This window comes from Cibotium barometz, chromosome 58 (genome assembly GCF_041138505.1).
Source record: "Cibotium barometz isolate CiBa-2024 chromosome 58, ASM4113850v1, whole genome shotgun sequence".
Lineage (NCBI taxonomy): Eukaryota > Viridiplantae > Streptophyta > Polypodiopsida > Cyatheales > Cibotiaceae > Cibotium > Cibotium barometz.
In genome coordinates, this window is record NC_141103.1 from 37,068,990 (window position 1) to 37,092,349 (window position 23,360).

The 23,360-nt window shown below is 45.8% G+C and overlaps 2 protein-coding genes across 2 annotated transcripts; one reads left to right on the forward strand and one right to left on the reverse strand.

The window, feature by feature from the left end:
• The first annotated feature begins 790 nt into the window (after positions 1–790).
• Positions 791–23,360, forward strand: LOC147606233 (protein transport protein SEC24 A-like). Its single transcript, XM_086792764.1, has 13 exons — positions 791–1,134; positions 1,310–2,867; positions 2,963–3,101; positions 3,261–3,451; positions 3,557–3,664; positions 3,780–3,983; positions 4,105–4,336; positions 4,433–4,582; positions 4,700–4,856; positions 5,383–5,510; positions 5,626–5,951; positions 6,044–6,226; positions 22,831–23,360. Exons 2-13 carry the CDS (start codon positions 1,404–1,406, stop codon positions 23,062–23,064), a joined length of 3,516 nt encoding a protein of 1,171 aa, XP_086648890.1. The 5' UTR covers positions 791–1,134; positions 1,310–1,403; the 3' UTR covers positions 23,065–23,360.
• LOC147606234 (uncharacterized) lies at positions 16,238–18,591 on the reverse strand. The gene is made up of 2 exons (XM_086792552.1): positions 18,508–18,591; positions 16,238–18,336 (listed from the first exon to the last, which is right to left on the reverse strand). Exon 2 carries the CDS (start codon positions 17,720–17,722, stop codon positions 16,238–16,240), a length of 1,485 nt encoding a protein of 494 aa, XP_086648678.1. The 5' UTR covers positions 17,723–18,336; positions 18,508–18,591.

Here is a 23,360-nt window from a genome sequence, read left to right on the forward strand (position 1 = left end):
AGAAACACCAGACGTCAGGTGGAAATAACATACCAGAGGAGCGAGCTCTCCGTTTCACACCTTTCAAATTTTCTAAGCTAACAGGACCTTCAGGAGGCGTCACAATTTGAGGAGGCACATTCTCCTTATTCAACTTCGGGGGCTGATCGGCAGGAGGAGGTTCACCAGGAAGCCGAGAAGGGGACAACGCCTTCGTTTTTCTTCGAATGTGCAGGCATGGCGATAAACGCCTGCCATGCAAAGCACAGAACAAGCTGCATATAACAGAATCTCCCACACACAACTGCCACACAAAGCGCCATAGTCGGAGAAAACCTTGCGCAATCAGACATGCCAATGTGCCATGAAGAACTGCGCCCAAAAGGTCCTCGCAAACAACACATGCACCAACAAGCTGCTCGTGACATGCATTTTGCATGCGGGCCCTGCGCTATAGCACGGCAGAAACTCCACAAGAAGGGCCACGCCATCGAACATGACGATGCAGCCAGAAGGTCCGAGCGAATAGAAGTAAGAAGGTTGGACGACACGTGTAAGTCATGCAAATTAGCAAGCGCGATTGAGCCTAATTACTAACCACTTATCGAAGCAACGGCTGACATGCGTAACCCATGTGCGATTAATTAATCGACCATTGCATGTAGCCAAAGATGCAAAATCCAAGTCGAAATTCGAACCCTAAAAAATCATAGTGGGCACATATTCATACAATTTTTTTTTTTCGAGTGATACTTGCCATGGGACATCTTCCAATTCCAAACCAATCAAAATAACAAAAATGCATGCGATTTGGTACTAAAAATTAGAGAAACTACCAAAAATAATTTTTCTCTCTTGAAAATCACGACAAAAGGAAATTTCAGAACCAGGTTTTTCGAGAACTTAGGGACTTTACAGAACAACATAACAGAGAATTAAACGTTCTAAAATCAAAAGAATCCTGCTCTTCCTCAAGGATACCGCCTCTGTTTACGATTTAGCTCTGAAGGAGTTCTACAAAGTTCTGGCTACGGCGTTCTAGGGCATCGATGAACCCTTGCTCATGTAGCTGGCGTTCTGATTCTCCACGGAGGCTTTGCGAAGGTCTGGCTATGGCAATGACTGCTTAGGACAAACATTGATTTTTGATTTCCGGTATGTTTCTCTCATCTTTCTATAGGTTTTCCTGCGTTTGATCTCGCAGTCCATTGTTGCTTGATCTCGCCCGATCAAGCAAATTTTACGGTGGAAAGCTGCGATCTTGTGCTTTTGCTTGCAATTTGCAGCAGGGATTGGAATCAGATTGTTGTTGTTTTTTTTGTGTGCTCAGGATACATGATATACTCCTTTTTAAGTCGGCCAAAAAAACTTCAGTTTTGCAAGGTTTTTCTCCCATTCATTGTTTCTGAAAAGGCTGCGTTGGGATGACATCAACTCCATCACGCCAAGACTCCACAGCAATGGGATCCGAGCCAAATCCAAGCTCAAATACAAAGACACAGTACTACTCGGCTCCAACGACTGGTTTCCAACCGCAAGCCCCACCCTATGCACGGCCAACACAATATCAGATAAGGTCTCCAATCACAACAGATCAAAGTCCTGGTTATCCATTGACTGGCCAGGGATTTAGAGCCCCAGCAAACCAGTCGGGTGCTGTGGCTGGGCCGCCCTCATCGACAGCATTGGGGCAGATGTATCAAAGGGCGCCAACAGCTCCCACATTCTCGGGTCCCCCTGGCACCTTGCCTTCCTTTCCACCTCCTAATGCAGTTCCCCCTTTGGCAGGTTCGATGATGCCTCGGCCACACCCCCCCACCCCATCAATGGGCCAAATAGCAACTCTTCATAACCAGAATCCCATCCCTGGGTCTTTTCTGATGGGTCAAACAGCGACACCTGTGAATCAGACTGCCATCTCTGGGCCTTTTGCGTCAGGCCAAAGGGCTGGTACACTGAATCAGATACAGACACCCATATCTGGATCGTTTCCACCAACTCGAGTGAATCAGCCAGGCGTTGCTGGATCATTTCCCATGGGTCTATTGGCCAGACCAGTGAATCAGGCACCAATACCTGGGTCAGTTCAGACTACTCCAGTAAATCCGCCATCTGTTTCTGGGTCATCTTGGATGGGCCAATTAGGCACTCCGAATGAGATTCCCATCTCTGGGCCACTTCTGACTGCCCAAATGGCTACTCAAGTAAATCAGACACCCACGTCAATTCCGCGAAGCCAAATGACTGCACCAGTGAATCAAATAGCAGTATCTGAGTCTTTTGCAAGTCCACCAAATGCAATGAGGGCAGTTCCTCAAAGGGGTCCACCCACCTTTGGTTTACCTCAGGCTACTACACCAGCAACTTATAAATCCCCTGCTCTGCTAAACTCAGCTCCTGTACCCCCAGGCTTTCCAGGACAAACTGGTAGCCAAGGTTTGCCTCATGCAGTGCCCCCTTATATGCCTGTTGCAGCAGCTCAAGCTCCTCCATTTAGGCCAGTGGCCTCACAACCTGGACTGCAGGCCTCACAATATCCACAGTATGCAGGACAGCCTCCTACGGCATTTGATGGACAGTCAAATAGGGGTTCGCTTCCTTATCAGGGGACAGCTCCTCCCTTTCAAAGCATGCAAGGCTTAGTGGAAGAATTTCAATCGCTGTCCATTGCAACTGTACCAGGAACCATGGAGGCAACCGTTGATCCAAATTCTTTACCACGACCATTAGCGGCAACAGAATATCCTGTGCTGTCTTCAACAGAAAATTGCCATGGTAGATACCTCCGTCTAACAAGTGGTTCACTGCCAAATTCTCAATCCATGGCAGCCAGGTGGCATCTACCTCTTGGAGCAGTTGTACATCCACTTGCTGAGGCCCCTCTGAATGTAGGTAGTAGAAGCCAAGGTTTCCATTCAGAGGTGAAGATGCTGTTGCAAATACTGTATCTGCCTGGCTTAACAGTGCCTCTTTATTTTTGCAGGAGGAAGTGCCTGTCATAGATTTTGGCACTTCAGGCATTGTTCGTTGTCGTCGCTGCAGAACATATATCAATCCCTATGCGGTTTTCACAGACAATGGAAGGCGATGGAGATGTAATTTATGTGGTTTGAATAATGAAGGCATGTGCCTTACTTCTCACATTTGAGTATAGTAGTTAGTCTTAGTGTCATTACTAGCAATCCTTTCCTTAGTGTCATTACTAGCAATCCTTTCCTTAGTAGTAGCTCTTCATTGCAAAGCATTGCTGGAGTTTGATAATATGAGTTGCATTGATGCAGTTCCCTCGGAGTACTACTGCCCACTTGATCAAAATGGAAGGCGAAAAGATGCCGATGAGCGCCCAGAACTATCTCAAGGAAGTGTAGAATTTATTGCCCCTGCTGAATACATGGTGCGCCCACCAATGCCACCAGTGTATTTCTTTCTTATTGACGTGTCCTCATGTGCAATCAAGACTGGTATGCTGCAGGTAACAGGAATTTGATTTGGTTTTGCTGGATCTTTCGCTAGTGTTTTGGAAAGGAGATAAGAATGACCGATCAAAAATGAACTCCATGTTGTTGGAGCGATGCAGATTGCAGTGGATACAATAAAGTCTTGTTTGGACAAGCTTGCAGGATACCCGAGGACTCAAATTGGCTTTTTGACCTTTGATAGTACGTTACATTTTTACAGCTTAAAGGTCAGTGTGAACTCTTGGTAACAACGGGTCATGCATTCATTGATGGGTTGATGCTGAGCGGTGATAGAAAGTGCAAGAGTAGCAGCTTGAAGAATGTTGTGTGGTTTGGTGGCAGTCATCATTGACACAACCTCAGATGATGGTGGTTGCGGATCTGGATGATCCATTCTTGCCTATGCCTGATGATCTACTTGTAAACCTTGCCGAGTCTCGAGCAGTAGTGGAAGCATTGCTGAACAGCCTGCCATCCATGTTTAAGGACAACTCAAATGTAGAATCAGCTGTTGGCCCTGCACTCCGAGCAGTATTTATGATCATGGTATGTGACCATGTTGAATTCGTAGTCTGTTTGAGTAGATTACTGCTGATACAATGAGATTCATGGTCTTTCTGATAGCCTTTCTATTGCTCAGTAAGTGCCTGCTATTTTTCTGGTGCAGAGCCAACTCGGAGGCAAGTTGCTACTTTTTCAAAGCACCTTGCCTTCCTTAGGCGTTGGGCGCCTGAAAATCCGGGGGGACGATTCTCGCATATATGGGTCCGATAGAGAGCCAGCGTTGCGTAATCCAGAGGATCCTTTTTACAAACAAATGGCGGCTGATTTTTCCAAGTTTCAAATCAGCGTCAACCTCTATGCATTTTCTGAAAACTACATCGATTTGGCCTCATTAGGTTTGGATTCTTGTATTTGTTATGTATAGTTCAAGAGGTCTTCACATTGTTGCTTTGAGATTTCGGCCATGAGTAAGGAGGATTTGTTGGCATCAGGTACTTTAACAAAATATACCGCCGGACAGGTTTACTTTTACCCTTCTTTCCATCCACACTTGAGCAGAGAAAAATTTAGGTATGAGCTTTTTAGGGATCTCACGAGAGAGACAGCGTGGGAGGCTGTACTGAGGATACGTTGTGGAAAAGGTGAAAGACTTGGACTACTAATCAAGCAGCTTTTTTTTTGGGAAAATTTACACAGGATGTCACTAATTTTGTGTGTGTCGTAATGTGTTAAGATGACATTGGGTGTTGTTATTACAGGTATGAGGTTCAGTACATATCATGGGCATTTCATGCTGCGCAGCTCTGATCTAATGGCACTCCCAGCTGTTGATTGTGATAAGGCTTTTGCGATGCAGTTGGCACTTGAAGATACACTTTTGACTTCTCAAACAGCTTACTTTCAAGCTGCTTTGCTGTATCCTTGTAATATTGAAGGGATCATGGTGAAGGTGTGGAACTTCATGTGTGATGGTAAGCGGGTTTTTGCCTGTAGTGTTTGCGTGTGGTGTTTCCAAGATGCTGGAAAGGGGGGTTTCCTTTTTAACTTCCAGTAGAGTGCCGTTGCTCTCAATGTAGAGCGATCATGGGCATTCTATAGGTCTTCCTATGCCGCAATGGTTTTGCACTTGGACACTTAAGGGAACCTCGAATTGAAAGGAGGTTCTGTGGGTGCCTTGTTTGAGACATAATTGTCTAGCAGTTATTCTCTGAATGACTCAATCGAATCTAATTGGCAAGAGCATGTATACGTCCTCGTGTTTTGAAATGGAAGGATTGTAATAAGCTCAACTTAATCATCAAGCTTTTCAACACAATGTTCTCACATGACATGTGGAACAGCATACACACCGAATGTGGATGCTAGTTTGAATGCCTCATGCATGGGCTTCTCAGCTCTAAATTTTCATTGATATTTTTGTGTACTTAATCATTTTTTCAAGATATACTTCATCAAATGGCGAGCGACGTATCCGTATACATACGTTTGCTGCTCCTTTTACTTCGGACCTGAATGAAATGTATCACAGTGCGGATACTGGTGCTATCATGATGTTAATGAGCAGGCTAGGTATGGTCACTTGCAATTGTGTTGCAGGGGTTTATCAACATAGTAGTGCTGTTTAATCAACATTGGACCTAGGACAAGAATATGCCAAATTGAAGTGGTGGTGCTTTGATTGCAGCCTTAGAGAAATCACTGACTTCAAAGATTGACGAGGTGCGACAGCAGTTAGTGCAGGTGAAGCTAGTCCGTGCCCTGCGTGAGTATCAGAACATGTACGGTGTACAACACTCTTTGACTGGGAGGCTTATCTATCCAGAGTCTCTCAAGCTTTTGCCCCTCTATTGCTTGTCTCTGTACAAATGTCTTGCTCTGCGGGGTGGCTATGCTGGTGCTACATTAGATGAGTGCCTGTCTGCTAGTTTTGACATGATGGTCATGTCTATACCTCGTCTTCTAAACCTTCTCTACCCAACCATGCTTCGGCTGGATGAATACCTCATCAAGGTAAAGCTGTTCACATCTTGTATATTGATTTGTCTGAGCTTGCTGGAATGTAAACTAATATTGGTTTTCAATGTTTCTGTTTTTGGTTGAAGGGTGGAGTGGATGTCAAGTCTATTCATCCCCTGCCTCTCACAGCCGAAAGGTTGGATCCTCGTGGTGCTTTTCTTGTGAACAATGGTTTGCGGTTCGTTGTCTGGTTGGGAAGTGTCCTGTCAGAAGAATTTTCAGTCCACCTGCTGGGGATGGAGGCTGCAAACAGTGCTGATCTTAGCAAGGTACATTGTCCTTGTCCTTCTTGTCAAAAAGTTGACATAGCTGTAAGAATTTAAGGTCAAGATTCTGTGGATTGTTGCCTTATATATGACTGTCTTGAGCTGTGAACATCTTCTAGCTACATCAAACTCTTTGAGAAGTGCTGCTACACGAGTCTATTATTCTTTATATCATGTTCTCCTTGACTACATACACGAATGTAACTTAACTAAATTTGATTGATATCATGCTGGCTGATTGCTTGATTAAATTATCCAAAGATGAAATCTCATGCCTGCTTGGGGTAGGAGTGGGCACTGCAGCAAGGAGGGTGGAGTAAATTCGAGCCTTTTTTTTTCTGGGTGGTAGATCCTTCTATTAGTTAATTTTTTTCCATCATATGTGCCTGCCGGAAGGCAAGTCCCCCCCTGAAGGTGATTTTTCCATGGGTGCTCAAGCCATGTGGGGTGCCATTGGGGGAGCACCTGTTGGGACTTGAACCCAGGACATCTTGGTCTATCTAACTGCTGGGCTACAACTCCCTTGGCAAATGCAAGGCATTTTCATCATTAAGAAAATACAAAACTTTGTAAATACCTATTAATAGAACCTGTAGCAGGGATGGTTGCCTGACACACTAAAGTGGTGGTTCTCCTTTGGATGTGCACACATGTACATGGCTCATATCCAAGGTTAATCCCTGATGTGGCAGAAAATGAATAGAAAGTTAGGGGCTCATGCTAGGGCCAGACATGCACAAAATATAGTCAAGTGGGCAAGGAGCCTGTCGGCGAGATCTGGATTTGCTTAAGGAGCAGGTCGGCAGCATATACTGAAAATATGGGATTTTCTGCTGGCCGACTGCTGGTCGGTCAGTCCCTCGGGCATGTCTTGGGCCTATAAAAAGGCTAGGCCATGATTCATTCAGACCATCTCATCTCCCTCTTGGAGATTGGTCTAGAATAGGACCCTAGAGGTCTAGATTTGGATTTTGGGGTTGCTAAGACAGCCAACAACTTGTACCCTTTTGTACATCTATGAATATACTGAATATACAGCCATCTCTCTGTATATGCTGAATGTTATTGCATCAGGTGTTCTATGCAGTGCTTAGGACTGAAAGAACACTACCCAGAGCTTCTGCACGTCACAGTGGTATCAGAGCATCAGGCTCAGGTATGCTAAGTGCTGTTGGTGTGCTAGAGGAAGTGCATAGGTCCATGGAGAGAAAACACAGCATGTATCAAGACCCCCGGAAGCTGGTTGGTGTTAGGCAATCCCAAGGGGAGAGTTGGTAGCCAGTTGGGCAAGAAACGTTTCGAAACGTTTCGAAACGTTTCAGAAACTCTTGATTTTTTTGGTTTCTCCAAAAAAAAAAAAAAGTTTCTCAAAGTTAAAAGTTTCTATTTTTTGGAACTTTAGCAATGCAAAATTATATAGAAAAAAATCCGAAACCTTGTGTTTCTTAGCCGAAGGGCGAAACGTTTTGCCCCGAAACCTCAAAAACCCCAAAACATTTCTGGTGAGACTATGACTCCAAGAGATGAAGTTCATCCAAGGGGTGGAGCCAAGGGTGCCGGGATCAGTTTTCAAGAACGATTCATGTTTGTGTTTAGGGACAGGACAAGAAGGCAAGATGACAAAGTGGAAGAGTTGCACAGATCTCTACTTCAGATTTGGAGTGGATTCAGAGACCTAAGGCAAAGTTTTCAGTGAAAAGGTTGCTAGGAAGGAAAGGATGACAGGTATGAGAGACCATATGAGGAGACAGGGGATGATGACAGTCATCTAGGGTTAGCAGTTGGAATCTTGTTATCAAGTTTAGTAGGAGGGGATGTCATGTGCACACATGCAATGGTTCATATCCAAGGTTAATCCCTGATGAGGGGCCCATGCCAGGGCCAGACATGCACAAAAGACAGTTGAGTGGTCAAGGAGCCTGTTGGCGGCCAGATTTGGATTTGCGTAAGGGGTAGGTCGGCAACATATACTGATGGGATTTTCTGTTGGTTGACTGCTGGTCGGTTCCTTGGGCATGTCTTGGGCCTATAAAAAGGCTAGGCCATGATGCATTTAGACCATCTCATATCCCTCTTGGAGATAGGTCTAGAATAGGACCCTAGAGGTCTAGATTAGGATTTTGGGGTTGCTAAGACAGCCAACAACTTGTACCCTTTTGTACATCTATGAATATATTGAATATACAGCTACCTCTCTCTCTCTCTCTCTCTCTCTCTCTCTATTCTTTGTCTAGAAGACACTGGAAGAGGTAATCGCTTCTCCAGGGCCTGGATCATAGCTTTCTACTCAAGTAATTGATCTCCTCGTTGTTTCATGAGATGCATGAATGTAACATGCGGAAGCTTCAGGGAAGATCGGTAACTTCAATGCTCAGAAATCAGCACACTTTTCGCGACGGAATTAACGCACAAAATTGAATGAAGATGTGCAGAAAATAGAGAGAGAGAGGGAGAGAGGAGAGGACACAATATTGGGTCCCAAATACCCTCTGTAGGACCCCCACCACGGATGGTGTATTTGCTTTATTAGAATGATGTAAATCTGAAAGAAAATACAAGAAAACTTGACCTTTCTTGGCTGAGAAATCTCTGCCCTTGACCTGTAGTCCTTCACCCCTTTGCGTTAGCAAGCCCTTGGCTGTCGTAGCCCTTTGGTTGCTTGAGCACTTGGTGAATTATGAGATAATACAATGAATTGTGGGCTCACCTATTTATACTCCCAAATAATAGCAGTCAGCCAGTATCAACCAGGCGGCCAGTTCTGAATTATGAGATAATACAATGAATTGTGGGCTCACCTATTTATACTCCCAAATAATTGCAGTCGGCGAGTATCAACCAGGCGGCCAGTTCTGAATTCTGCCCACGACTGAATATTAGCATTAAATGCTGAATAAAATAATAGAAATGCTGCGCATCTCTTCATGGCTGGCTGGGCATCAGGCGCATGATTCCCTAGGGGCTGGGCACTGAATCCCTTCTGTTTTGAGGGCTGGGCAGCCTGTGTGGGCTGCCCCACACTTGCCCTACAGCCATCATAATGCTGGATGTGCTGTCGGCTGCCCCTGGCATGCCCCTGGGGCTGTCCTACAGCCCCTCCATGGCTGGTGGGTTCAGCCAAGGCCTTCCTGGGCCTCATGGGGGTGGTTTGACACTATCCCCATGCCCACACAAGGACTTGGGGTAGCCCTATGGGCTGGCCCCTTTTCCTAAAAGCAAACCCTAACTACCTACATAATGATCTAGCATCCAGTACCATACATGATACACAGAATCACTGACATCATTCCAGAGGGAGACTCGCAGCGCGGACTGGCACTGTTTCATGTGCAGGACAGACTACAGTGCACATCTGACCTTGGACGACTGTGCAGGACAATGCACACCTGACCTCGGACGACTGGGATGGATTCCTGGTTGACTTGTCCCGGACTGGGTTCACATGGGACTAGTTTACCATCCCAGGTCCTGCACCTTTTTGTACAGAAATGTCTACGTGGCATCCAAGTGCAGGATGCACATGACATCCCCTTCTGCTTAACTTGACGAAAGCTGCATAGCCTCCAAATAATCCGTCAATAACGCCGGATAGTCCTCGAAAAACCCTTTGTCAAGCCATACCGCTTCGTGGGTCCCTTGGTCGTCCTGAAACTTCGTGAGGAACTGTCTTTGTCTTCGGCTTGAGCCATGCTTGAAACAGTGCAAAGGGATCTGTTCTGGAACCATAACTTCTGCTTCATCAACAATATCTAGTTCTGAGGACCTGCAAATGGCTTTAACGAACTGACGTGAAACACATCGTGCATAGTCCAACTCGGAGGTAGCTTTAACTGCATAGACACCTCATTAATCTTCTTTTGGATGGGAAAAGGTCCGAAGCTCCTGAAAGACAACTTTGGGCATCGCTTGCCCACCTGTTTCAACCTTTGCTTCATAATCCGAAGATAAACCCAATACCCTTCTGAAAACTTCATATCCCTTCGGTCTTTATTGGCCTGTCGAGTATAGGCCTCTTGTGCTTTAGCCAACTTGTTTTTAACTGACTCTAAAATCTCCTGGTAAGACTCCGTCACTCTGTTCGCTTTAGGTACTGAAGACGAAGTCCTGGTTAACAACGATTGGAAAGGTCTTTCAAACGCTGCCTCATATGGAGTCCTGCCAATAGCTGAAGAAAAAGAATCATTCAAAACAGCTTGAACTAAAAGCAAATAAGATTCTCACTTACCTTGTTGATCGTGGACATAACACTTCAACACATCAAAGGCCAACTGGTTGTATATCTCTGTCTGGCTGTCCGTCTGTGGGTGGAATGCACTGGAAAAATTCAATTTAGTACCAAAGTTATCAAACAATGCCCTCCAAAAATGACTGGTAAACTTGGTATCTCGGTCTGACACTATGGTCCTAGGAATCCCGCCAATTGGGTATCAATGCCGAATGAACAATTGGGCAATATCCTCGGCGGTCACATTGGCCCTGTAAGGAATAAGCATAACAAATTTGCTAAATCTATCAACAATAGTTAAGCATTGCGTATTACGCTTACTCGGACTGGGAGGCAGATTCGTGACAAAGTCCATTGAAATGTCTTGGAAAGGACCCTTAGGAATTGGCAAGGGTTGCAACAACCCTATCTTCTTTCCATGAGGAGCTTTCACCTTTTGACAAATATCACAGCGTTGTACATATGTAATGTCACCATTGAGCTATCTAATGGTCCTCTTATCTTCTTGTGTGAGCTTTGGGCTCTGGATGAGCATACTCCGTAGTGGTGCTCCATCGCTAGGACTGGCACGGCGTGATTCGTAGTGCCAGGGACGGGTGGATTGCACACGGTGTATGTTTCTGGATTACCACCGCTAGGACTGGCACGGCGTGATTCGTAGTGCCAGGGACGGGTGGATTGTACACTGTGTGTGTACCTGGAATTGACTTCCCGGTGGGCCTGTTTGTGCCCGGAAATGTCAAGTATTGTGCAAGTACATGAACGGAGATTATCCTTTAACAATGTTGCATTGTGCACTCATGTTTGCCTACCTTTGAAATGTTTTCGCGTGAACTGGTTTCGTTTGCATGCCTGACATGTGTGTCTAGCTCAGGGGTCGGGGACGCCCTCCCGTGAGCCGTGGAATGCCTTGTCTTCTGACAGGTTTTGTGGCGTGTGAACAGGTGGGAAATCCTTATTTAAATAAGAGTTTTAAGTTATAAGCCTTATAACTTACAGGTTTCATACTTCATTAAAAGTAGGTGGACACTTTATAAGTGTGGGCACCCTCTTTTGGCCTGGGCACCCTTTTATAGCATGTGGGGTGGGGGTTGGCCACCTACCCCACCTACCACATCCAATCTTTTGCATGGGAGGAAGGCGCCTCACTTCCAGCCCTCTCCCTTGCATTTTTGGAGGAAGAAAACACAATTGTTGGCTGGGATTTAGAGAAAACAGGCTGGAGCACTCATTATTCTCATGAAACTGGTCGTACAGCAGGTACAGCAGGTACACCAGCAGGTACAGCAGGTACTGCAGGTACAGTATCTTCATTAATTGCTGATTCTGGTCGTACAGCAGGTACAGCAGGTACACCAGCAGGTACAGCAGGTACAGTACCTTCATTAATTGCTGATTCTGGTCGTACAGCAGGTACAGCAGGTACACCAGCAGGTCAGCAGGTACAGCAGGTACAGCACCTTCATTAATTGCTGATTCTGGTCGTACAGCAGGTACCGCGGGTACACCGGCAGGTACAGCAGGTACTGCAGGTACAGTACCTTCATTAATTGCTGATTCTGGTCGTACAGCAGGTACACCAGTAGGTACAGCAGGTACAGTACCTTCATTAATTGCTGATTCTGGTCGTACAGCAGGTACACCAGCAGGTACAGCAGGTACAGCAGGTACAACAGCAGGTACGGTGGCTCCAGAAGATTTTCATCGCGAAGAATGAGGAATTCTCCTGCTCTCCTATGTCTGGACTCCTCTTCCATTCACCGAGTCAACTCCGTGAGGGTGCCCCATCGCTAGGACTGGCACGGCGTGATCCGTAGTGCCAGGGACGGGTGGATTGCACGCGAAGTGTGACTCTGGAAGGTGCTATGGACGGGGCAGCCCTTGGTGACTGCAGACTCGGCATCAACAAACATGTTTGGGTTTGATACTTTGTTTTCATTGTGCATTGCTTATTGGAAATCTGGCCTTGGGCCCGTGTACTTGTAACAAATTCTCCCAAGTAATAATATCATTTCCTTGGGGGGGGGGCCGGCCGTTCCGGCCTCAGTGTGGTGTCATCTATCTATGCTCAGAGTTGTTAATTACTTTTTGCTATTTTGTCTTGTGCTATTGTCTTTTAAGAGTGTATATTAAAGTGCTAACTGGAGAAGTGAGTCCAGGAAGGGGTGACCTCTCCCCGTCTTCTAAGCAGTTGTCCGCAACTGAAAAGCTTCCAAATAGTCATGGAGAAGCTGCGGATAATCTTTGAAGTAGTCCTCATCAACCCACTTAGCATCAATGGGGAGATAGTTCTTGAACTTCACCAAATAGCGTCTTACAAGCTTGCCTGCAGATAGCTTACGCTCTTTATGAAACACAATCTGCTCTGGTTGCAAAATCTCTTCCAACTCATCCACTTCTGGTGGATCCTCAATGATAGGAAGACTTGGTTCCGGACCCACATACTTTCGTAAGAGGCTAACATGGAAAGCATTATGTATCTTCCAATGGGATGGCAATGCTAAACGAAAAGCAACTTCATTGATCTGCTCAATGACCTTGAAAGGCCCATAATACCTGGATGAGAGCTTGGGAAACATCCCCTCCTTACCAGATCTCTTACGGAGTCTAGCTTTTTCGAATTTCAGCAATACCCAATCATTTACCTTGACATCCAAATGCTTTCTATGCTTGTCTGCAGCCTTCTTATGCTTCTCTTGAGAACGGGCTATGGCTGTGCAAAGGCAATATCCAAGTCCCTGACAAAGTCATCAGCAGCAAAAATCTCATCCTTAGTACGTAGGATGGGAGGCAATACCACTTTGCCATAAACTATCTCAAAGGGAGCCTTCCCAGTAGAAGCATGCACCGTGTTATTGTATGCAAACTCCACAAGTGGCAAATACTTTTCCCACAAAGTCTTTTGATCAGCTACATAGCATTTGAGAAGGTCCAATACGGCTGAATTTGCTGCTTCACTTTGACCATCGGTTTGAGGATGAAAAGCGGATGAAAAGTTCAGCTTTGTGCCCATATTGTCAAAAAGTGCTCTCCAGAAGAGACTGGTAGTTCGAGGATCACGGTCACCCACAATAGATTTAGGCATACCATGATGCTTGAATACCTGTGATAAGAAAACTTTTGCCATATGATCTGCCTTGATCGTTTTCTTGACCGGCAAGAAATGAGCTTGCTTGCTAAACCGGTCAACGATAGTCCATATAGCATCATTACCTTGCTGAGTGCGAGGCAAATCCATGATGAAATCCATAGCTATACTCTCCCATGGCTGCGAGGGAATAGGCAATGGTAGAAGCAATCCAGGAGACTTCTGACGATCAAACTTGACCTTTTGGCAAGTAAGGCAAGCACGTACATAAGCCTCAATGTCCTTCCTCATCCCTGGCCAAAAGAAGTAGCGTTCAACCATATGAGTAGTAGGTAGAATACCTCTATGTCCTGCATACGGTGGAGCATGGCATTCTTCCAACACTTTTTGCCTCAAATCTGTGAGCACACAAAGGCAATTGTCTTTAAGGAGATACCCATCTTTGATCACATATGATGCATGAGTATGACCAGCCACCAAATCAGCCCATAAATCTGAAAAATCAGCATCTATATGGTACTTATTTTGCATAGACGACAAGTCTCCATGAGAGGCAATTGAGATAGAAGCTACATACGGCCTTCGAGACAATGCATCGGCCACCACATTCTTCTTTCCCGGTGTATGCACAATCTGAAAATGAAACATAGAGAGGAAATTTGCCATCCGCATATGCTTCTCTGAGAGCTTAGTTTGTGTGAGAAAATACCGTAAGCTTTGGTTGTCGGTCTTCACCATAAACTCTGCACCGAGAAGATAGTGCTTCCAAATGGTCAATGCATGAATCACTGCCAATAGCTCCTTCTCATAGATCCCCAAAGAAAGCTCCGTATCACGCAAACGGCGGCTCTCAAATGCCACGGGGTGTCCTTCCTGGTTTAGGACAGCACCTAAACAATCTCCACATGCATCACATTCCACAAAGAATGGCTTGTGCAAGTCAGGAATGATCAACACGGGCCCAGATATGATTGCATCCTTTAGTGAATAGAAAGCTTTGCTTTCCAATGAAGTCCAGTGAAAGGAGACTTTCTTCTTTGTCAACTGATGAAGAGGGGCAGCTATCAAAGCAAAATGCCATATGAACCGTCTATAGTATGAGCATAACCCAAGAAAACTACGAACCTCATGCACTGACTTGAGTTCAGGCCAATTCTTGATAGCCTCAATCTTGGCGGGATCCATTCGTATGCCATCTTGAGAAACAATATGCCCAAGATAATGAATTTCGGAGAGGAAGAACTCACTCTTCTTAGCATTGATGTGAAGTCTATGCTTTCGGAGTTCTTCAAAGACTATGGCCAAATGCTTTCTGTGCTCTTCTTCACTCTTGGAATAAACCAAGATGTCATCGAAGAAAACTCCAGTGAACGATCGATGATCTCTAAAAATCCTGTCCATCATACGGTTAAAAGTGGCAGGAGCATTTGTAAGACCGAAAGGCATAACAAGATACTCGTACAAACCAAATGCTGTCCTGAAAGCGGTCTTATGCACATCCTCTGGTACTACCCGTACTTGATGATATCCACTCTTCAAATCAATTCGGCTGAAATATGCCGAGCCATCCAATCTATCCAAAATATCATCAATACGAGGAATAGGAAACCTATTCTTGATGGTTAGTTTATTTAGAGCCCGATAATCCACACACATACGATAAGAGAGATCCTTCTTCTGCACTAGAAGTACGGGAGAGCGATACGGTGAAGAGCTAGGGCGGATCAAACCTTTTTGCATGAGCTCATTGACTTGCTTCATGATCTCCTCCTGCTGTGATGCACTCACACGGTATGCCGGCCTATTTGGTGGAGAACTGCCAGGCACAAGGTCTATACGATGATCCTCCGGCCGTGGTGGTGGTAGCTCCCCTGGAAGTGAATCTGTAAAGCAATCTTCATATTGTTTCAAAAATTCCAGCCTATCACATGTGAGAGAATCAAGAGAATGATCAACATGGTCTACTCTATCACGAACAAAAATCATGTACGAGCAAAGACCCTTTCTCATGGCTTTATTTATTTGAATGTGGGATACAATAGGGATAGAATTCCCTTCCACACCGGCATCAATAACATGCTCTTTGCCCCTATGCATAAATGTGATCCGGTTGGTCTTGTAAGCCTTGCGAGGATCAAGACGGGAGTGCCAAGGCTTTCCAAGCAATACATCACACCCATTTAATGGTGCAATGAGGAAGTTCTCATGGTCCAAATATCCCTGAATATGCATGCGAAGCTTGCCAATAAGGGGTGTGACCTTGACTTGCTTGCCAACAAATGCACTTCCGGCCTCAATCTCCGGTCCCATGTCATCCACACTAATGCCCAATGCTGTAGCCATTTCCAATGATATGAAGTTGTCCGTGGCACAATCATCAAACATAAATAATGCGGGTTGATCTTTGAGCTGTCCCCATGCCTTGCATACCATTCTATCCAAAGCATCATGGGCTGTCCCCCCTTGTACATCGGGCACCATATGCACATTAACCTTGGTTTCCTTTGCATCCTCTTTGCCTGCTTTCTTTGGGCATTGCCGGACCATGTGATCTTTACTACCACAAGAAAAACACTTACCGTCACGTATATATTGCACCCTTTGTTCCGGAGTAAGTCCATAGTTAGGCCTTTTGTTGGGACGCTTCTTCTCTGAAGTACTTTCAGCTTTTGGAGCTCCCTTAACTTCATTGGAGTCCCTTTTAGGTGGCTGTCCACCCTTGCAGATTTGGGACAGCCTTGTCCTTCCCCTTTTGAGCATGTCCATCTCTATAATTTTGCTTCAGCTTTTGCTCCAATTGTTCGGTGGCCAAAGCAGCTGAAATGAGCTGTTGTAGAGTGTGGTTTGGGTACAACTCCAAGCCCGATTGGTAAACCGGTTGGAGTCCCGATTCAAACTTTCTCTTGCGTTCCTCATCATTTACCTGCATAATAGGGGAAACTTCCAAGAGTGTTTTCCAAAACTTGGATACATAAGCATGAACTGACTCACCTTCATTCTGCTTAACCCAATCCCACTTCTTGCGGATGTTCTTCTTGGCATTAGGGGGTAAGAATTGGGCATAGAATCTAGTTTTGAATTCAGCCCAAGTGTCCACGGGAGTGCCTGAGAGCTTTTCTGCAAGCCACCAATGAGCGGCCGTGCCCTTCAAGAACATGCTGGCATGCCTCACCTTGGACTTTTCTGAAAAATCCTCATCACTAAAAGCAATGTCAAATTGGGAAACAAATGACATAACCTTGGAAGCATCAAACTCACCATGATATGTCTCGAACTTGACGGATTTGTCCCCGGCTTTGAATTCCTTTTGCTTATGAACATGATGCTCATAATCCCCATGAGTCCTCTTGATTCCACGTTCATGTGGATCAGCCCTGGCATCCATAGATGCTCCTGCATACTTAGGTGGCATACGTGGACGTGAACCATGTGCTGTACCTGCATGCATGTGTGTAGCCCCACCACTTTCTCTTGCAGCATAAGCATGATCCGGAGAGGATGTGGAGATGGGAGCATGAAGAAATGGCTCTTCATGGGAAAGTTCAACAGGTAAAGTAGTAGTACGGGGATGTCGGTGCTCTCTAAGCCCATGAGAAACCTGCAATGATGAAGAATGAGGCTTGTAACGATCATCTCTAGAAGTAATGTTACCTTCATAGGCATGGCTATGCCTCCCATATAAGGTAGAATCACGTCGGGATGTAATGGAAGGCTCCTCTTTGTGGACAGCAGATTTCAGCTTTGGAGAGGCTATCCCAGGCATGTCCACCAATGGAGATCTCTTTATAACAAGCTCCCTATCCTGGCCCTGCAATACATCACCCTTATCCACTAAGAATGAAAGAGCTAGCTCACGAGGTTTCAGCCCTGATCCACGAGCCAAAGCTTCAAAGTCTTGAAAGACGGTTGCCTCCTTTTTCTTTGCATCTAGCACTTGTTGAATGTGTGGGTCCTCACGTAGGCTGGCCAATTCCATCTCCCTGGCATGGAGAAGCTCTCGCATACGCTGAATTTTTGCATTCATGGCACTTGGCTCTTGCTCTTGCTCCTGCATTTTCTCCTTGCCACGGGACGGCTGTCCCAACCATACATGATCACGGGCATAAGGCATCCGTCCACTTGTTTGTGTTCCACTGGAGTGCCCCTTTGAATTTGGCACTTCCTTGCTACTTGCTTGGCTAGCCATAATAAGAGTAAAGTCACTAATGGAGAGTGGTCAGGAAGCCTTTGGATCGTCTCCCAATGTAGAAAAAGGAAGATCCGTGCTCTGATACCACTGAAACGAGACCCAAGCAGGGGTCACCCCTTCTTGGACTCACTTCTCCAGTTAGCACTTTAATATACACTCTTAAAAGACAATAGCACAAGACAAAATAGCAAAAAGTAATTAACAACTCTGAGCATAGATAGATGACACCACACTGAGGCCGGAACGGCCGGCCCCCCCCCAAGGAAATGATATTATTACTTGGGAGAATTTGTTACAAGTACACGGGCCTAAGGCCAGATTTCCAATAAGCAATGCACAATGAAAACAAAGTATCAAACCCAAACATGTTTGTTGATGCCGAGTCTGCAGTCACCAAGGGCTGCCCCGTCCATAGCACCTTCCAGAGTCACACTTCGCGTGCAATCCACCCGTCCCTGGCACTACGGATCACGCCGTGCCAGTCCTAGCGATGGGGCACCCTCACGGAGTTGACTCGGTGAATGGAAGAGGAGTCCAGACATAGGAGAGCAGGAGAATTCCTCATTCTTCGCGATGAAAATCTTCTGGAGCCACCGTACCTGCTGTTGTACCTGCTGTACCTGCTGTACCTGCTGTACCTGCTGTACGACCAGAATCAGCAATTAATGAAGGTACTGTACCTACTGTACCTGCTGGTGTACCTGCTGTACTTGCTGTACGACCAGAATCAGCAATTAATGAAGGTACCGTACCTGCAATACCTGCTGTACCTGCTGGTGTACCTGCTGTACCTGCTGTACGACCAGAATCAGCAATTAATGAAGGTACTGTACCTGCTGTACTTGCTGTACCTGATGGTGTACTTGCTGCACCTGCTGTACGACCAGAATCAGCAATTAATGAAGGTATTGTACCTGCAGTACCTGCTGGTGTACCTGCTGTACGACCAAAATCAGCAATTAATGAAGGTACTGTACCTGCAGTACCTGCTGTACCTGCTGTACGACCAGTTTCATGAGAATAATGAGTGCTCCAGCCTGTTTTCTCTAAATCCCAGCCAACAATTGTGTTTTCTTCCTCCAAAAATGCAAGGGAGAGGGCTGGAAGTGAGGCGCCTTCCTCCCATGCAAAAGATTGGGTGTGGTAGGTGGGGTAGGTGGCCAACCCCCACCCCACATGCTATAAAAGGGTGCCCAGGCCAAAAGAGGGTGCCCACACTTATAAAGTGTCCACCTACTTTTAATGAAGTATGAAACCTGTAAGTTATAAGGCTTATAACTTAAAACTCTTATTTAAATAAGGATTTCCCACCTGTTCACACGCCACAAAACCTGTCAGAAGACAAGGCATTCCACGGCTCACGGGAGGGCGTCCCCGACCCCTGAGCTAGACACACATGTCAGGCATGCAAACGAAACCAGTTCACGCGAAAACATTTCAAAGGTAGGCAAACATGAGTGCACAATGCAACATTGTTAAAGGATAATCTCCGTTCATGTACTTGCACAATACTTGACATTTCCGGGCACAAACAGGCCCACCGGAAAGTCAATTTCAGGTACACACACAGTGTACAATCCACCCGTCCCTGGCACTACGAATCACGCCGTGCCAGTCCTAGCGGTGGTAATCCAGAAACATACACCGTGTGCAATCCACCCGTCTCTGGCACTACGAATCACGCCGTGCCAGTCCTAGCGATGGAGCACCACTACGGAGTATGCTCATCCAGAGCCCAAAGCTCACACAAGAAGATAAGAGGACCATTAGATAGCTCAATGGTGACATGTAAACACATCTCGCCTCATCTTTGGCCAATAATATTGCCGTTCCAATTTCTCTAGAGTCGAATTCATGTCCCTATGACCACCAGTAATGGCGTCATGGGCATCATGGAGAAGAGCTGCCCTGAACGACTTCATGACACACAGTCGGCCTTTGTAGAAAAGCCAACCATCACGTATCAGAAAGTGGCATGGTCCTTTGGCATCCAATGCCTGTTCCCACTGTGTACCGAATTCCTCGGAATCCGCGTACGTGTGCTTCATGTCATCTAGTCCTATACCAACAAGGTGAGTGCGTCTTCAAAGGTGGCTGGCCTAAACATACGCACCTCCCATTGAATTTGCATGTCAAGGCTATACAAAAACTGCCCTTTCTTGTCCGAATCAGATAAGCCTAATTGCAAACATAAAGTCGAAATTCTATTGGCAAACTGAATGACTGGTTGCGTGTTCTGACGCGCTCCCCTGAACTTGTCTTCGAGTCGCTCAAGGTAGTGGGACGATAGAAACCGCTGCTTAAGGTCGCGGACAAACTCGTCCCACATATAAGCTGCCATACCTAATCTGGTGTGGGCATGAGCCCACTGAGTCCACCAAGGAATGGCCTCACCTTCCAAGTACCAACTAGCTAATATTACTCTATCAGTATCAGTCTTTCTAACTGCAGCAAAGTAAGCATCTAAACTGATGCAACCATGAATAGAGTTGTGGGGTCGAGTTTACCATTATACTTACTAAAGTTCATTTTCTCGGGAAAATTATTCGAGGGTGCTGCTAGTGTCAATCTGGCGTCCAAAGCTGCTAGGTAACGCTCGTGTTCCATGCGTCGCATGGCTTCGTCTTCACGTTGTCGGATCTCCAATGCACGCATCTTGCAACTCAAGCAAAGAACTCGGTTGCGGTCGTGACCCCACGAGAGGGTCCCTGTGTCGAGGATTTGGAATCTGGGATACGGAAGGAGAGGGAGGAGGAGATGGAAAACATGACGCTGGAGAAAGAGTACGCTCTTCCAGAGCCAAAATTTGCGCCTTCTGCTCTTCCAACTTGGTTGTTTGGTCTGTGATTGCTCGCATCATCTGCTGGAACATATCTGTAACACTCAAGCCTGGTGCCCTAGCTGGGCTGCCCGGTGCACTTTGGTCCCAAGGTTCTTGGTCTCTCTCATCGTCGAAGCTCGCCATAGTAGGAAAACGTACTTCCTTTCTGGAGCGCAATCTGACCATCCACTGTGTGTAGGAGACGTCCGGAGGCTGAAAACCAACCGTCCTTCGAGGGACAGGGGTCACTCCGAAAGGGGTAGTCCACCGGCGTCTGAAAACCAACCACACGAGCGAGAAAAAATTCTGGTTTCTTTGCTGAATCTTTGCACTTGAAGTAGGCTCTGATACCATTGCAACATGCGGAAGCTTCGGGGAAGATCGGTAACTTCAATGCATAGAAAACTCTGGAACAACATTGTCATTTGGTCCCTACCCAGAGCAATGCTCCTTGATGCCGTTGCTGAAGAAAGTGACAGCCTCTTCTTGGATCTGTTCCCTCTCATCGTCGAAGGTCGCCCTAGTGGGAGTGGTCAAGGTTCTTTCTAATCCCAAACAAACCATCCACTATGCGTGTGGGAGACTTGCCGGATTGTGTTCTGGAGACTGAAAACCAATTGTCCTTCAAGGGATAGGAGTCACATTGGAATGGGGAGTGCTTCTGGCGCATAGTCACAAGAAACGTTTCAAGGTTTTGAGGTTTCGAAGGTTCGAAAGGTTTATATGTATATATATAGATATATATAGGTAGATACATAGATAGAGATATATAGATGTATATATATCTCTTTCAAAAGGCACTAGAATATGGTGTTTTTCCACACATTCCAGGTAATATCATTTTTGTTTTGGCTAGGAATTGTAGAATGTGGGATTGTAATTATGGGATTAAGATGATGAAGAAGATAGGAATTGGGATTAGGATGGGAGATGAAGAGGTGAAATGAAAAAAAGAAGAGGAGGAAGAGAAGACAAAGAAAAAGGAGAGGATGTGGAAGAAGGGACGAAGGAGAAGAATAGAGGAAGGAAGGAGAGAAAGAGGAGGGTAATGAGAATAAGAGTGTAGAGAGAAAAGAGAGATAATAAATAGTGTTGGGTCCCAAATATCCTCTGAAGGGCCCCCACCATGTGTGGTGTATTTGCTTTATTGAATGCGTAGAATGATTGACTGCTGGCTGTAAATAACCAGGACTGAATTGACTTTGGAGACCTTCACTTGGCTGAGGTAACTTTCAGCCTAAAGGTGACCCTTGATCTTCACCTTCCACCTTGCCCTTGGCTCCTACGGGCTGTCTAGGCCCTTGAACCCTTGGTTGCAGAAATATGAGATGATAGGATTGGACTGAAGGGCTTAATTTATACTTCTCTATATGCTGCAGTTGGCCAGGTCCTTGGACAAATAAATACCAAAATTCCCATTCAATGCTGGTCGGCTTGTTTACATGCCCATGACTGGCTGGACAAGCCTGTATGCTGGCCGACTACCAGTATGCATGACTCTAGGATTGGCCGACTGGGTGTGAAGCCCTTGGCTGGCTCTTGGTGGCTCTTGTGCAAGCCCCACATGGCTGCCCGTGCCCAAGGCTCTTCAAAGCCGGTGTCTCCTGAACCTAGAGTGGTGCCTATGCATCCGGCTTGAAGCCTGATAGATGCCTAGTACACCTCTATATCATTTCATTGACGACTACTCTAGGCATGCTTGGGTGTATATTTTGAAGCAAAAGTCAGAGGTTTTTACATTCTTTAGACACTCTCTTTCCATGGCTGAAAATGTGTCCTTCGTACGGATCGAGGGGGGAGTACAATGCATACATGTCTAAGAGAGGCATAAAACATCAATGCACGGTGCCTTACACCTCAGCAGAATGGTGTGGCAGAGAGGAAGAACATGTCTCTTATGGAAATGGCATGTTGCATGGTTAAAGTCATCTCATGGATGTGTTGTGACACTGATGGTCTCATGGACTTTTGGGTCTTTGGTAGTTGTTAATATAGCTTGCTTCTTCTGCTTCCCTCCCCCTCCCCCTCCTCCCCCCCTCCTCTTCTCTCTCTCTCTCTCTCTCTCTCTCTCCCCACATACTAAAGCATTTGTGTTGCAGTCTTTTGGGTCTAGTCCTCTTTATTTGTCACTTGCACAGCACATAGACACTTAATTGGTGTACACCTGCACTTGCATACATACACTAAAGAGAAAAAGAAGAAAAATAAGCTGATGATCATATATCAGGATGTTATGCTGCAATATAATGTCTTTGAACAACATCAAATTTTTGATTGGGTGCAGGTGGCTGTTTGGGAGCAAGACAATGACTTGTCAAAGAGGTTCATGCATTTACTGAAATCATTAAGGCTTAGCAATCCAGCTCTTCACCAGCAGTGCCTTTTTGTGAGACAAGGTGATCAGCCGAGGGAGGGGTTTTTGGTGTTATTTAACCTCGTAGAGGATCGCACCGCAGGATCGATTGGATATGCTGACTGGATGATCCAGATTTATCGGCAAGTAAAGCAAAAGACATGATGAGTTTTTGCTACGACTTATTGCAGCTATGCTTTTGTAATCTCTCTTCCCCCCCCCCCCCCCCCCCCCCCCCCCTGCCGTCAAAAAAAAAAAAAAACTAATTGAAGAGGGACTCCTTGTGTATAGAGAAGAGAAGGTTTTTATACACTACCATAATTTTGCTTGTAGAATCCCGCATTTGGGTACCTAGTGTTGTTCAGAAAGTGGTGTTGTGCAGACAAGGGTTCTAGTTGTATTAATGATAGTGCAATTATACTTTCAATTTTTCATTCTAATATTATGAAGGTATTTTCTTC

What these genes read in the sequence shown, in the direction of transcription:
- LOC147606233 (XM_086792764.1), top strand. Translation starts at nt 1,404, where the DNA reads ATGACATCAACTCCATCACGCCAAGACTCCACAGCAATGGGATCCGAG. An exon ending in TTGCTGAGGCCCCTCTGAAT is followed by an intron (nt 2,868 to 2,962) that starts GTAGGTAGTAGA and finishes TTATTTTTGCAG; the next exon opens with GAGGAAGTGCCTGTCATAGA. An exon ending in TACTTTCAAGCTGCTTTGCT is followed by an intron (nt 4,857 to 5,382) that starts GTATCCTTGTAA and finishes CATTTTTTCAAG; the next exon opens with ATATACTTCATCAAATGGCG.
- LOC147606234 (XM_086792552.1), bottom strand. Translation starts at nt 17,722, where the DNA reads ATGGCTAGCCAAGCAAGTAGCAAGGAAGTGCCAAATTCAAAGGGGCAC.